At 44.8% G+C, this 16,302-nt stretch overlaps 1 protein-coding gene across 6 annotated transcripts in view; it reads right to left on the bottom strand.

Moving 5' to 3' along the window:
• RALYL (RALY RNA binding protein like) overlaps positions 1-16,302 on the bottom strand; it is a 2,307,036-nt gene that overhangs the window by 529,920 nt on the left and 1,760,814 nt on the right. Inside the window, exon 1 of one of the 6 annotated variants that reach the window (XM_069621286.1) lies at positions 12,820-12,990. The exons of the other annotated variants lie outside the window; for them this stretch is intronic. Within the exon in view, the coding sequence (XP_069477387.1) occupies positions 12,820-12,856 (37 nt within the window). The 5' untranslated portion in view covers positions 12,857-12,990. Of the gene's footprint in view, positions 1-12,819; positions 12,991-16,302 lie in introns of those variants that run through there. 6 annotated transcript variants of the gene reach the window in all.

Below are 16,302 nucleotides of genomic sequence, written 5' to 3'. Positions count from 1 at the left end.
CATTCATTCTTCATACTCACTCTGGGTTGCCTGATCTAAGGAGGTTCTCCCAGTTTCCAACATAATCGTATGCCTGTCATCCTTTTGTAAGGCCATACCGGCAGTTACATCTTCTACCTCCTCATCAATCATATGTCTCATATCCAGATCTCTTAAGTATTTCCTTGAGGATTCATTCTTAAGGTCAGCCTTTTTTGATTTATTATTATTTTTTTTGGCTTGTTTTTTAGCTGCCCTGGATAGCGTATTGCCCGGTTCGGGGTCTATAATTATAATCTTTGGGTCATTTTTGGGTATAGCTACAGCCTTCTTATCCGAAAAAGTGGGAACTCTCTCAGTATTCATGGGTATTATTTTTTTTTTCAACAATTCGGAGGAATCAGACGGACTCGACTTCTGCCCTTCATCTTCCACATTACCCCAACATTTCTTTTCGACTGCCCTCATTGTCATGGATTCCTTTAGTAGGGGCATTAATAAATCAGATAAATCTTTAGGTAATACCTTTATACTTTTCACTATTGGTGTAAAAGCATCTGATATAGATTTTGGAATCTTGTCAAAAGCTGATACTAATGTCGTCAGCAATTCATTATTTTTCCTCAGTTCAGCCAGAATGGCTCTATTAAAGATACCCAACATGGTCATGGTATCTTCCATATGTGGAAATTCGTTGACACCCCCAGAGTTTATGTCATATATGGGGTCCGGCAAGTTATCGTCTGAAATAAAGATGGCGGGAGTGTCTAGATCAAGAATGCCCATCCCATCAGTGATTTTTTCTTTGAGTGTGTTACTACGCTTCTCTTCAGTTATATCATCCCCTTGCTGTAATTCGCCACATATCCCTTCTATCTCATGATCAAACATTGGTTGGGAAGGGTCCAGATTTCCATCATTGTTTCTGATTTCTGCTGAGCAGTCTTGCGCACATTGTAACATTTCTTCCTCATCTACACAAGGGGCAGGTAGGGGTAGGGCAGCCGCACGGGCTAAACTGGCCCTGCGAGTGCTGACGGCATTAAAGAAATCCGCTCTATGATCTTTACGGAGAGCGTTTAATTTAAATTTACCCATATCGCTATTATTGTTGGAAGAAATGATATCTTCTATCACAGTCTAATAAAGTCTAGATATTAGTTGAAGCTTTCCCCCTGCACAACAGAGTATTCAACTCTCATTAGGAAAAGCTTCAAAAACCTGGCACCACCTAGAATATAGATTTAAAAACTAGAACAAAGTCATTTAGCAAAACAAAAAACACAAACCGCGAACAGCAAACAGCGCTTTACTGTGCTTCCCGGTACGCGCGCGAGTGCGCTGCACCATGGGAATTTGTAGAAGTGAAAAAGTGCCCGAGGCACACAATAGGCGGAGCCACCAGCGCACACTAGAAAAACAATAGAAAAAGAAATTGTAAATATAATACAATGTAAGACTAAGTCCATATGGCAAAGTCTGTTTGTAGTCCAGGAGAAAAGAAAAAAGACCAAGAGGAATGTTTCACACGCTCAATCACCTCCAGGCAGCGTGGTGCAACTGCTAAAGACGTCCTCCGGCCCGATACTTCGTGAATCCAGTGAGAGACTTCACGAGCACTGTATATACGATCCTGACTGGCCAGCAAACAGCGCTTTACTGTGCTTCCCGGTGCGCGCGCGAGTGCGCTGCACCACGGGAATTTGTAGAAGTGAAAAAGTGCCCGAGGCACACAATAGGCGGAGCCACCAGCGCACACTCCAGGCAGCGTGGTGCAACTGCTAAAGACGTCCTCTGGCCCGATACTTCGTGAATCCAGTGAGAGACTTCACGAGCACTGTATATACGATCCTGACTGGCCAGCAAACAGCGCTTTACTGTGCTTCCCGGTGCGCACTACTGACCTAAAATGTTTAGCTCTGCTGTCTTTTACCTTAGTAAAGTCTAAAACCAGGTGCCTCAAAGTTTCATTAATGGATGTAGAGTCACACAATCTACAGTGTGACCTAGACCCTACCTGTGATTTCCAAGAACGTACTCGCTCTAAGGTGGGAAGTTGATTAAGACGAAAGCATATATATGTTGTTCGTATTTCATTACTAGGGAACAAATAGACGAATTTGGGCAGATCCTCCTTTTTCCTACGGAACCTTGCATATTCACTATAAGACTTATGATGAGAGAAATCGTCAACCATCATGCACCAGTCCATATTGATTTTTTTTTTTTTTGGTGATCGAAGGCTTCAAAGACAATTCCTCTTGGAAGGAATTAATGTCCTCCAGAGTGTTCCGACAATTTGCTTTGAATAAAGGTAGTGATTGAACAGATTGAGTTGTTAACAGTTCACCTAGAGCCTCAGATAAGGAGTTGTTGGGAGAATCATTTTTAGGTAATTTTACAATTGCCTCCATTGGGTCCTCGTGTGAAGGGAAATCAGACCCAGCTCATGCCTGATTATTGCATTAGGAACTGACTTGGAGAGACCTAACATTTCTTTCCATATCACCCCTGGATGATATTTGTAAACTTTGTTTCCATGCACCTACACTTCAGGCAAAGGATTTCATTCTCAGGATTACTTGTCATGTTTTACTAGTTTTGGTGTAATGTTCCAATAATGCTGTTTCTATACTTTACTTCTATTTTGTGGATTAGTTTATACCTTCCTGTGATCTGGGAACTGGAGATCTCTAACTATTGCAATGTTGTTTCATAATGCAGCTTTGTCAAAATCTGATATGATCTCTGTTTAAATTTCTTTGTAGTGATCTTTTAGTTTGAAGCCCCTGATGAAGAGTGAATAAACTCGAAACGTGTCGGGCAATTCCGTGCATTCATCTTCATGAATCTATGGACTACTAAATGTATTTTTGTGTTGAATACACGTGTTTTGAATTGACAAGATAACTGTTGATATTCTTTCATAAATTGACTTTAATTCATTATACTAAATAGTGGCAAAGGTGCCTATTGCATAGCCACCATTAGCTACTTACCTTTAATTGCTTGCCTAATTTTTGGGCCATAGGAAAGTGTGCAGGGGACGTGAGTTCCCTTACAGGGAACGTTCTTCTTTCACTGTTCTATTTATAACCTAGATGCCAAGGTTGTTTTTCTCTCCCCTGCACCTGAAATGTATTCACCTACCTATTACTTAGTTATAGATGTAATTCAAGATTCTTCCAAAATCCTCAGTCATCTCACTTAAGAACATATTGGTGTGCATTGTGTCAATTTGGTGTGGTATTTAGGTATGCACCCATATCTAGCCCATACAGAATAGAGGGCTCCACTTTTGCAAGGTAGTACTTAATGGCCGGTAATCCTGAGTGGAAAGGACAAGAAATTAACAATTATGATCATAAGATTCTCGGAACTACTGAACAGTGAATCATAATAACTGATATGAAGTAAGGTCAGACTCTGAAAATGAACTGTCTATTGAAGGATGCATGCTCAACACCAAGATCTCCATCGACCTTTAGGATTTGTTCCCTTTCTTTCGTTTTTTCCTTTTCTTTTCTTTTTCTTCTGACTGTTTGAGTGAAAAAGTTTGTCAATAAACTTCAACATTCAATAAAGAAAAAAAGAAAAAAGAAAAAAAATGTATGGCCAGGAGGAGATAACATTTTCAGAGACTAGACATCACTCTTTTCATCTGGCATATTAATGGCCTAGATTTTTCTCTAAAGCGAATCTTACTGCTAGAGAACAAGTGTTCATGAGGTCATAGCCTAGAGAACGTATCGAAGATGATCGCTGAAATATTTGTTCTCCCACCTTCCATGTCATTACTTTCAGTTTAGCTTTGTTCGAAAAAATAATAACCATAGATTCTCACCATTATCCAAGAGGTTATTCCACATGGCATAGGTACAAAATAGGATTTGTTTTCTGTGGAGACCTATGGGGATTTTGTCCCAAAAAATTAAGTTGTCAGCGATGACGAGGCTGTTGAACTTCACAAGCCCCGGATTAACTAGGAATGTGGCAGCCTCTGACCAGAGGCTTTCTAGATCACTGATGTAAACATTAAAGAGGGTGGGTGCCAGAACACAGCCCTGTCTCAAACCCACACAAGTCTGTACTAAGCCTGACACTGCACCCTCTTTTGTAAGCCTAATCCTTACAGACTTGTTCCTATGGAGACTAGCCATTAGTTGTTCTAGTTTCAAAAGAACAGAACAACCGAGCAGCTTATTCCATAGAAGAGACCTATTTACTCTATCGGATGCGCTGCTCATGTCTGAGGCGGCCATATAGATGGTACCCGAGGCCCCCTTTTTCACTGATTCCAGCAGGTGTCCAATGATGATAGCGATAATGACAGTACCCATGCCTGATCGAAATCCCACCCGGCAGCCATTTAGCACCCCCTGATGCGCCAGCGATCGGTTTCAGTCCCATAAAGGAAGAGGAGCAAATATAGAAGTAAAATGTAACTATAGTTTTTAGGTTCGTAAACCAGACCCTTTTTAAAAATAGATATGATAATCGGCTCATGCCAAGAACAGGGAAAAACATGTGTAGCGTATATGGAGGAAAACAGTGTACCTAATGCACCCGCCCAGGCATGTGGGTCGCTTTTAAGTCAAATATGGGCCAAACCGTCTGGGCCGGGTGCCCTGCAGACTTTGGCCTTTGAAAGTGCCCACAGTATATCCACATCGTCCCAGACATAATCACCCGGTTCCAAGGGAAAGGTCAAACGCGGATCCTCCAAGACAATCCCTTCTGGTAAAGTGAATTTAGCAGAATAATAGTCAGTCCAAGTGCATTCTGCAATCAGACATGTCATAGTGAATTTGGGTGGAGCCACCCTTGATCCTAATGTTGCCCAAAATTCTGCAGTATTACAGTGTCTAAGCTGTTCAAGAATAAAGTGATTGTCTTTAGTGAGCATTTGAGCTTTAGTTCTTTTGACAGCGTTCTTATAGCTCTGTAATATGCGTCGCTTTGCTAGTACATAGGCTTCCGTCATATAATTTCTTTGGAGGATTCTCAGGCGTGTTCTCTTGAGTTTCTTTGACTCTGCTAGTCACGTCTGTTTTGGAGTTCCAAAACGTTCCTTTATTTGATAGGTTTGTTAAATTCTGTGTCACGGTCTTGTTAACGTTAATGTTTGTGAATTGGTCGCAGCCTTGAACATCCCTTTGTTCCTCTGCGTCGATGTTTCTCTGCTGTTTCAGTAGATAATCACGGCACAAACTCACGCTCCACCTTATGTTTCCCCTGTCAATGGAAAGTGGGACCAAGAGTTGAGAGGTTGTATGCTTTTTCACCATGACAGCTAACTTTCGATGTAAAGCTGAGTGGACACTAAGTGCAAGATCCCTTTGAAATATCAATTTAGGCACCCGTCGTATGGCCATTATTTACGGCATGCATCAACAAGAACACCGTTCCTAACTCCTTGCAGCAAACCGTAATAATCCCAATCTACAAAACGGGTGGAAACAGACAACCGGTAACTATCACCCAAGTTCTTTTTCAGACAGCACAGGGAAAACCTTTGCAAGGGTAATTTTAAATCATATTCAGGCATGGGCTGACGCCCACAGTATAATTCACCCAATTCAGGCCGGCTTTCAGAAAGTCAGGGGCACTGTGAAACTGGAACAGTGCTTCTGCTTGCCTGTCTCGGTGCAACAGTACACAGTTTTGAGGGGGATGCATCTCTATGCTATATTCATTGACCTAAAACGGTATTTCAAGGGGTGCCCCGTGACCTGCTTCGGCAGATCCTGCAGCATAGAAATATGCCTGCCAAGCTACTGTCCATAGCTTAGACACTCTACCACGACAATAAAATGGTAGTTTGATACTGCTTGGAAGGTGAGAATAACCCACAATTTGAGGTGTCCAGGGGAGTTAGACAGGAGTGAGTACTTGACACCACCTGTTCAGCATTTTTATTGATGAAGTTATTAGGGCCCTACTTGCGGAAGGCCTGGATCCCCCCCAGGTTGGGCTTGGACAAACATCTGGTGCTCTTCTTTGCTAATGATGCAGTTTTATTGTCCACCTTTCCCAAGGGGATCACGGTTGCCCTGGCATCATTCGTGAAGAGGTGTGGTGAGCTTGGGCTCACCCTCAACACGGGAAAGACCAAATCCATGGTATGTAGATCCAAATTTGCCAAACAACAACGGATATTGGCCAGTGTTGATGGAATTGTGCTTGACCAGGTGACATTCTATGATTACTTGGGGGTCAAATTTAATGAACATGGTTTCTAGTCCTCCCAAATGGATAAAGCATGTACTAATCGGTCCAAATATAGTACCAGGCCATTGCGTTTCCAGGCCCCTCACGGTAGGAGAGTTACTTCCCCTGATATTGAATTATATGGGAAGCAGGCCATGCCGTCTGCCACTTACGGGTGGAAAATCTGGGGCTACACAAGTATCCCAAACCTGATCATTGCAGGGAATGCATTTCTGAAGCAATTGTACCTGCTACCTGGAGGGACTCCTAATGCCCTTATCCACATGGAGGTTGGTTTGGCTTCAATTGCCAACGAGATTATGACAAAACCAGTTTTTTTTTTGGCTAAGGTTGTGGTCCAAACCAAGGTTGGAGCTATTTTGTGATGCTGATGTTCATTTGCTTAGTTTAACTGGAGGGAAAACCCTACCATGGGCCGCCCATGATATGATAGGTTATTTATAACACGGTTGATACCCAGAGGTTTCTAAGCGCGGCCCCGGGGATAGAACTTGTATTGCTCCATGTCGTCTTGCTTCCAAGGTGAGCACGTTGCCCCCTGAGCTATCCTCCCGAGACATGTGAAGAAAACCTTGGCTGTCTGAGCACTTCTCTAGTCCTGAGAAGGTTGCTACATGGCTTAACAGAACTGTCTTTTAATGACTTTGACATGACCCTGTGTCTCCATTACAACTAACTGTTGGGCGTTCCTATGAGACTAGTGAAGGGGAATAGCCTAGGAAACACACAATCTTGCATGTGTGGTTTTCACGAAGAGATTGAGGTATTATATTCTATTTAATTTTCATAAACCGTTAAATCGCCCACAGGCCTCAAAGCGCTGACACAAATACATAGAACAGACACAACTGAATCATAACAGTCTTATCAGTGGATCAGACGCTTAATTTTAGCCACTCTTAGTGTTACGTGAATTAAGCACTCACTGCTGACATCTGTACTGAACCTGCAAGTTACAGGTTTAGCATGGCTGAATCCGACTTTTATCTTTCGAAGGTTGATAAATTGATCACCATTCCATTGGGTAGTACTAACAGCAGCCTCAGCAGTCTCAGGTGAGCAATCTCTTGTTGCTGAACTCACTGCAGCCGAGCCCTGTCAGCTCCCCAAACGCCTCACACCCTGAACCTCCCCAGGGGTCTGTGAACCCCCTGTCTCATGCCAGACTCTGATCCTTTCGTATCGGGTACAGAGAAACAAAAACATTGATATGGTATTTGACCTTAACCTTGCCACCCCCATACTGGCATGAGTCAAACGCCTAGCACGTGACTTGATAAAGTATGGTTGTGCCTCCTCCCTACTGGCCTCGTACAGGCGCAAGTCCAGTACGTATATGGCTGTGCCACCATGGATCTGGCAAAGGCGAGCCTGGCACATACCAGCCTTCAACAGGAGTGTGCGTGCCATGACTGACCCTATCCCACCTTTCCATCCCTTCCCGAGAGAAGCCTCATAGGGTATTCTTTCCTCGCCCCTGACCCAATTGAGCTCAGCGCACCATTCAAACATTGAAGACTGACATGTATGTGGGATTTAACATCTGAAGTGCATGCCTCGCTGAAGACACTACACATGTGGCACACAGGCAGGCACAAGTAAGGAATTCCATGTGTAGTATTCTTCGTATGCTTCATTCCATCTCCACCTGAGGACGTGTTCAAAAGATCACAAAAAGCGTGGAAATAAAGAAATGCGCGAGTGTTAGCCTAATTAAGATATCGACTGCTTATATTAATTACCCTTTGATAGCACTGTACAAACAAACTGATCCACACACACACACACACACACATTACTAATATTATCAGTATTATTGTTGCTAATACATTATTATCATGTGAATGGCGCTCTGCCATAGAAGATCTCTGCGCTCTGCCATAGAAGGTCTCTGCGCTCCGCCACAGAAGGTCTCTGCGCTCTGCCATAGAATGTCTCTGCCCTCTGCTATAGAAGGTCTCCGCGCTCCGCCATAGAAGGTCTCTGCGCTCTGCCATAGAAGGTCTCTGCGCTCCGCCACAGAAGGTCTCTGCGCTCTGCCATAGAAGGTCTCTGCGCTCCGCCATAGAAGGTCTCTGCCCTCCGCCATAGAAGGTCTCTGCCCTCTGCCATAGAAGGTCTCTGCCCTCTGCCATAGAAGGTCTCTGCGCTCTGCCACAGAAGGTCTCTGGCTGGTGAGGTGCAATAGCTCAGGGGGGTCTTCTAGCCACACTGAAGGGTCTCCCCTAGGAACTCTCTCCCCTGGCTCACGTTCCAGGTAGGGCTGACACCCACCTCTTTCGCCTCCCTTGTTGGCCCTATCCTGTTTAATTTGTATTCTTCATATTTTTCAATATCTCACCCCCGACTCTTCCGCAACCCCCTGTCTTCTTCCCACAAAAACACCCTGGGCCATTTTTCCTGAGCTTGGTCACATCAATGCATTACACCGAACGTTAAGCCTGTAAGAGAGCTCAGCGAGTTAAAGCGCAGCCCAGAAATATGGGTGCAGCCTGATGTCACAGGTTCGAGTGCAGGCAAAACCAACTTACATTGCCCATCACCCTTCCGAAGCCGGAAAACTGAGTAGCCTTCCAGTGGCTAGTCATAATACTAAATAATGTTCTTTACCTCTAGACATCAGATCAGAACCATCACACAGCCTTCCACAAAAAGCTTAAAACGTGGCTCTTCAAACAACGCCTCTGACAAACGTGCATATCCTCTACCTGCCTCATGTATTCCTGCAAACTAAGTGTAATGCATGCTGCACTGTATGTCCATGTGTAACGTCCTGGTAACCAGCGCCTAGATGCCTCCGGGTTCGGCGCACTATACAATTAATAAACAAATGCATAAATAAATGTTACTGCAGCACTTTGAAGTGGGAGAAATCCCTCCAGAAGCACTATATATCAAAACATGATGTCAATGTTAGTGGTCACTGGTCACAGGGAGCGCCATAGATCGCCACTGAATACACGCTTCATAAATATGACATTAGCTATAAATAGTTTGGCTTTTTCCACTCATTTAAAATGCAAGCAGTTTATGCAAGAGGACAGTCATGTGAGTTTCCGCACAAGCGGTATGCATGCATAGAGCACCCCATTTAGCAGTGTACTTTGCATGTTTTGCTCTCAGTATTAGAAAATGATACTTGTAAACAGATGTTTCAGCCAATGAATCTTTCCTACAGGTAACCGCGCATACTATGCTCCGATAGCTCAGTGAATTACGTGCTTGCTGCCGAGATCTGTATACCGAGCCTGCAGGTCCCAGGTTTGGATCCTATAGGCCCATGTTAGGCTGTCATTTCCGTGCGGTCCACACATTGAGTGGCATCCAATTGGGTACTAGTCGCCCTTGTTATGTACAGCACTACGAAACCGCACTAGATGGAAACGCTGCTATTTGTTATACATTTAGGAAGCGTCGATCTTTGACGTTTCGATGGTATTTGTTTACCAAATGATCATTTTACATTTTAGACACACGGATATTCTCTGGTACCAGGTGTATCTGGATTACAGCCCAGGCATGAGTTTACGTGCGGCCAGCTGCTGAGAAGTGGTGTGCAGTCCCCAATTATAGCACACGCTTGACTTTACATACAACCTTGTGCTAAAGGGGGGCGGGGGTAGAGCACAGTGACAGGGCACGCCTCACTACCCTTCTGCTGAACGACGTGCAGTGCAAAATTACAGAGCACACTCGACATGCCTAATACAACCAACGGTGTGCAGTACGCCAATATAACAAGTGCTAGGCTTCGCGTGCACGAGCCTTCTGCTAAAAAGGCGTGTAGGGCCAAATTACAGCCTGACATGCATAGCACTGCTGAAACGTGTGCAGTACACAATTACAGCGCACACTCGACTTCGCGTGCATCCTTCCGCAGACAGGCGTGCAGGGTGAAATTAAAGGTCACACTCTACCTGACATGCACAGCACTGCTGAAAGGTGTGCAGTATAGAATGAAAGCGCACACGCAACATCTCCGGAAATATAGGCTGTGTGGAATTACGCCACACGCTCGAATTGTCAGACACCTCTTTGCTCAAGGTGAGTAGGCCACAAGCACAGAACACACACACACGTGTTGGCAATCATGTGGCCCTATGCTATAAGGGTTGCAGTACACAATGACATCACACACCCGGCTTGATATGCAGCCCTTTGTGTGATGGTACACAAAGGACACACTCGGCTTGGCATAACGTCCTCGGCAGAAAGGTGTGCAGTAACAAATTACAGAACACACTGGATTGGACATGCAGCCCTGATCCCACTGAACAAAGGTGTGAAGTGCAAAATCAAAGCGCGACTTGACATGCTGTCCTGAGCCCACTGAACAAAGGTGTGAAGTGCAAAATCAAAGCGCGCACTTGCCATGCAGCCCTGATCCCACTGACCAAAGGAGTGAAGTGCAAAATCAAAGCGCACACTTGACATGCAGCCCTGAGACCACTGAACAAAGGTGTGAAGTGCAAAATCAAAGCACGCACTTTACATGCAGCCCTGATCCCACTGAACAAAGGCGTGAAGTGCAAAATCAAAGCGCGCACTTGACATGCAGCCCCGAGCCCAATGAACAAAGGTGTGAAGTGCAAAATCGAAGCGCGCACTTGACATGCAGCCCCGAGCCCAATGAACAAAGGTGTGAAGGGCAAAATCGAAGCGCGCACTTGACATGCAGCCCTGATCCCACTGAACAAATGCGAGAAGTGCAAAATCAAAGCGCACACTTGACATGCAGCTCTCTGTTGAAAGATGTGTATGCACAATAACAGCACACATCAGGGCAGTGCACGATTACCACACTCAGTCCACTGTCCCTCTGCTGAAAGCTGTGAGGTACACAAGCACAGGGCGCAGAGGACCTAACACGCAGCCTTGTGATGACAGGTGTGCAGTGCACAGTTCCACCTGTCTCGTGCACAGTGATATCATGCATGTGATTTCTCACACACAGCTCGCTGACTCCCAGTCCTCGGCTGAAAGTTGTGCAATGCACAATTACAGCGCACACTCGGCTCGACTCACAGAACACTATTCAAAGGTCTGCAGTACAACATTCCAGAACACACTCGATTTGAGATGTATTTTTCGGGTGAAGGGCGAGTAGAACACTAAAAAAAAGGCACACTCGGACTAACATGGCACTCTCTGCTTAGTGATGCGCATTACACAATTACGGAACACACGTCACAAGCAGCCCTGCGCCGAAAGGTCTGTCGTGCAGAATGGCAGCGTGCGCTAGATTCTACTGAGAGATGTGTAGTACACAAACACAGCACACACTTGACATGGTGCCTCTGCTGGAGGGGTGCAAAGTACACAGTTACAGCACAAACTTGACATGCAGCCCTGCGCCGAAAGGTCTGTCGTGCAGAATGGCAGCGTGCGCTAGATTCTACTGAGAGATGTGTAGTACACAAACACAGCACACACTTGACATAGTGCCTCTGCTGGAGGGGTGCAAAGTACACAATTACAGCACAAACTTGACATGCAGCCTTGCGCCGAAAGGTCTGTCGTGCAGAATGGCAGCGTGCGCTAGATTCTGCTGAGAGATTTGTAGTACACAAACACAGCACACACTTGACATGGTGCCTCTGCTGGAGGGGTGCACAGTACACAATTACAGCACAAACTTGACATGCAGCCTTGCGCCGAAAGGTCTGTCGTGCAGAATGGCAGCGTGCGCTAGATTCTGTTGAGAGATGTGTAGTGCACAAATAGAGCCCACAATTAACATGGTGCCTCTGCTGGAGGGGTGCGCAGTACACAATTACAGCACAAACTTGACATGCAGCCTTGCGCCGAAAGGTCTGTCGTGCAGAATGACAGCGTGCGCTAGATTCTGTTGAGAGATGTGTAGTACACAAATAGAGCCCACAATTAACATGGTGCCTCTGCTGGAGGGGTGCGCAGTACACAATTACAGCACAAACTCGACAAGCAGCCCTGCGCCGAAAGGTCTGTCGTGCAGAATGACAGCATGCACTACATGCTGCTGAGAGATGTGTAGTACACAAATTCAGCATACATTTGACATGGTGCCTCTTCTCGTGGGGTGTGTGCAGTACACACTTGAAACACCCCCAATGCCAAAAGTTGTATGGTGAAAAAATGATAGCATGCACCGGACTCGAAAAACAGCCCTCTGCTGAAAGGTGTGTGGTAAACAATTAAGGCATGCCCCTGTGCTGAACGGTGTGTAATGTACAACTACAGTACGCACTTGACAGGCATGCTGTTTAGCGCTTCTAAACTCCATACCGCCTCTAAGCGCTGTTAAAGTGTCCCTGCTGCCAGCGGAGCCAGCGGAGGGCACTGCATGCAAAGTGGAGCTGCCCCTCTTGTCTCCAGGAAAAATATATCCCCAGCTAATCTGTGCACGGAGAGGAGCAGTTGAAAAGATGCACGCGACACATCTCCGCTTTAGACTTTAAATAAGCACAATTTTGTGGAATAAGCAGTCGCTGTTCACATTCAGTCGGAAAACGAAACATTCACAATCACACAATTAACAACATCGAAAACGGCAAAGCAGCTGCCGTCTCTGCCTTGAACAGCTAGTGTGGAAGTCGCAATCGGCGACCCCCGTATCGAAAGGCTACTCACATCTCCGGGTCCTGCGCTTGCTCTTGTAGGCTGGCATCCTGCAATGGATGGGACTTTCTAAGAAGTAATCACCTCCAGTGTAGGAGACAAAAGGCGCTTCCGCTGCGCAGGGAGAAGGTGGCTCATTGACAGAAAGCAGCCGCCAGCAGGCAGTGAAAGCTTGGGCCAAGCCATTCTCAGAAGCGAGGGGGGGAGGCCGCGCGAGCCGGCTCTTTCCACTAGATACCAAGCACGCGCGGGCAGGGAATGGTGGGGCGTCTTCCCATTATGTTCTAGCTGGCACAGAGAAGAGCTGGGAAAACGCAGTTTTTCGGAGGCTGACATTATACAGCTGCGCCTTTGACATCAACAGGGGGCTAATGTTTTTTTTTATATATGGTTTGTTATATGCTAATGTTATTGTGGAACTACGAGTGCAGATTCGCCCGACTTTCCTGCAGGATATTGAAAACTTATAATTCATATCAATGTACAATTAATGATTGGTTGTGCAGAACGCATTGACCAAAACAATATCCTTTACCTCACACTAAATCCCTGTGCTGGGATCACCCCACCCCCCCTCCAACCCCCCCCTTCTCCCATTACACCACCGAGTGGCTCATTTCGCTCTGTGAACAGAGGGGACCGGATAGGACAGCGCTTTCCTGCATGAAGTCCACTCCGATCGATTTTGATTTGTTGTGGGGAAGGATGCAAATGTAACACGCCAAACCCCTGGGCCTAGGGTTCCTTGCTACTTCACACCCATTTCCAGAGCAGGCTGTTAATGTCTAACTCCGTGTATGTGCATGGTTGCAGGCATTCGAACGGATTCCTTTGGAACACGCCTGTTTTGAGGAGGTGCTAGAATCATGTCAATTCTATAGGAAATGCTCCGGTATTTCTCAGGTGGAGCAGATGGGCTGGTGTCATAGTTAATTTCGATGCGTGCCCCTCACTCTGCCGCACAAAAATGTCGCAATCTCCTAGAGTGATAACCAAGGAGTTAAACTATGCATGAACTGTTTACCCAGAGATGTTAATGCCTTTCTCACCTCTCTGGGCAGCTCGAAAATAAGCCTCAAAGGGTACTGGGACAGGAGAGACCAATTGCTAAGAAAATCCTTGTGAGGATGGGAATTCTAGTCTGACTGGATGCTCCATCCCAAAATGCAAAGTTCATATATCAAGTTCCAAAGCCTCACCACCTGTTGTTAGAGTAGTGGACAGACGGACGGGCAAGAAGTAATGTATTTGTCTTTCTGCTTGTGGGCTTTGATCAAAACTATTCCAACTTCCTGTTCTTGTGTCCTCATTTTCTAATTATGACTCTTACACCTGTACTCCGGGAAGCAGGCTTAAGCCACCTTCAAAAAGATATTGTGTGGGCCCACAGCATTGCCAGTGAGGTGCTCACGTTTGCGTTCATCCAGTACAAGCCTCGTCGCTCTGTTGATGATGATGCCTTTCCTGGCATGCCCGAAGAGTACTCACATTGTTATTGGCCAAGATTCCCAGGTCAGTGCTTTTTTTAATAATGGATAATGGAGAGAGTTTAGCATGTTTGGTTATTTGGAACACAAATCACGGTTGTAAGTAAATTATTCAAGCTTGTTATAAGAATTGATTTAATTGTGTTTTGAGTGTATTGTGTATAATATCACTTTGAATTTCAGCAACTAAACTTTACTTGACCACGCTGGCCAATTTTAGACAAAACTTCCAGCTGCTTAAGAAAAGGGTAGCTCAGCAGTATTCATTCCATTAGACATAGCCACATTTTATGACTCAGAGGACAAGAAAGGGTCACTACACCTGCCTTGAGGCATGGACCAGGACAGAATGCATTGGCATGCATAGCCTGGATCCATTCCTTCATTGACAACTTCAGCCATGAGCCATAATTTGGCTGTACCCAAACTGCACATATAAACATCTTGTGAGGTTTCCCAAGAGCTTCAACCCATCTCTACTTTAATCTAATGACTACGTGCATCCTTTTGCTCAGTTGGTTGTTTAGAAGAAAATACACCTTTAAATGCATGGAAAAGATACCCAGATCTAACTCCATTAAATGTAACACTTTTCATTAAACAATGAGCATTTTCAGAGGCTGCACTTAAATATCATGTAATGTAATGTAATGTTAACCATAATAAAAACCATTCAAAATTAAATTAGCTAATGCAAAATGGTTTCTGTAGTTATGCAGCCATCTTACATAAAGAGCATGCAGACCTATTCCAAAAGGTTTAATATTCTACAAGGCGATGATAGAATGGGCCCCATTATGAGTCTGGCGGTAACCCGCTGGTGCCATCGACGGGTTGCCGCCGGACTCGTGACACTTTTCCAGTGCCTGATATCCCGGTGCCATTGGGATATTAAAAGTCTGAAAATGTCCCCCATTACTGTGGAGTCAGAGCGGACTCCGTGGGAATGGGGACAGGGGAGCACCAGCAACGGTGCTGGTGCGTCTGTGAAAACTCTGCAGACGGAACCCTAAGTGACCAAGTCATTAATGAGATGAATAGAGATAACTGTGTACATCCAGGAAAAAGGCCTTGTTTGAAAATACCAAGAACATTGAACTAAATGTGAGATACATATTAGATGCAGCATAATTTAGTTGACCAAAGAAATGCATTTAAAGTGACAAAAATGAAATGCACTTTCAGCTCTAATTTTGAACCCATGGTTCGATTTGAAAATTGAAAATATATTGGAGTAGCCCAAATCACATTCATATAAGGATATATTAAATGTAAGAATTATTAATAAATGGACATAAGTTAATCATTTATGCCTGTATCTACAGAACACAAAGTCAGAATTGCTCAGCATATTTGAATATATAGTCTGTTTTAGTGGCACAGGTCCATACAAGAAGTTATAATGGAAATACATATTTCAGTCCACTTTGATCATATTTGTTGATGGGGGCTAAATCATAGCTGAAAACATGTCCTTATGATATGGTAAATACATGGGCCAATCAGAGCAAAGCCGGGGATTCTTGTGGGTGTGACTAAGCAAAGGGAACTTATCACAGGCTTTGTCCAATCCAAAATTACCATACCAAATGATCTGGTATGGTTGGTGTTTGCTGGGTATTACAATTTAAACACATAGGAAGAGTGGAGAGTTTTTTTGGGAAAGCAGCAAAGGAAGAGAGTCTGCCCAACAGGAGAAAGGTAGATTGGGCTTCCAACTGGAGGTTGCTAATTCCCCTTAAAAGGTCTTTTCCAGAGAGATATGAATGGCGAAACCTTTAACAAGGCAGAACTAGATTGCCTGAGAGGGTTTCTGGAGGAGGTGGACAGACAGAGAGGAAGAGCTTACATTGCCTTGAGATGTTGATGTCCCTACCCATCTTGGGCCTTTAAAAGACAAACTAGAAGTGAGTGCAATAGACCTAGAACATTTAGATAAGTGTCCTGAGAATAAATTAAACTCCAGATAGCCATTGAATGCATTTTGGGGGAATCCTGGCTACAAGCT

The sequence above is a fragment of the Ambystoma mexicanum genome, chromosome 5q, assembly GCF_040938575.1.
Source record: "Ambystoma mexicanum isolate Mex_15411 chromosome 5q, UKY_AmexF1_1, whole genome shotgun sequence".
Lineage (NCBI taxonomy): Eukaryota > Metazoa > Chordata > Amphibia > Caudata > Ambystomatidae > Ambystoma > Ambystoma mexicanum.
This window is presented reverse-complemented; position numbering and strand designations above follow the sequence as displayed.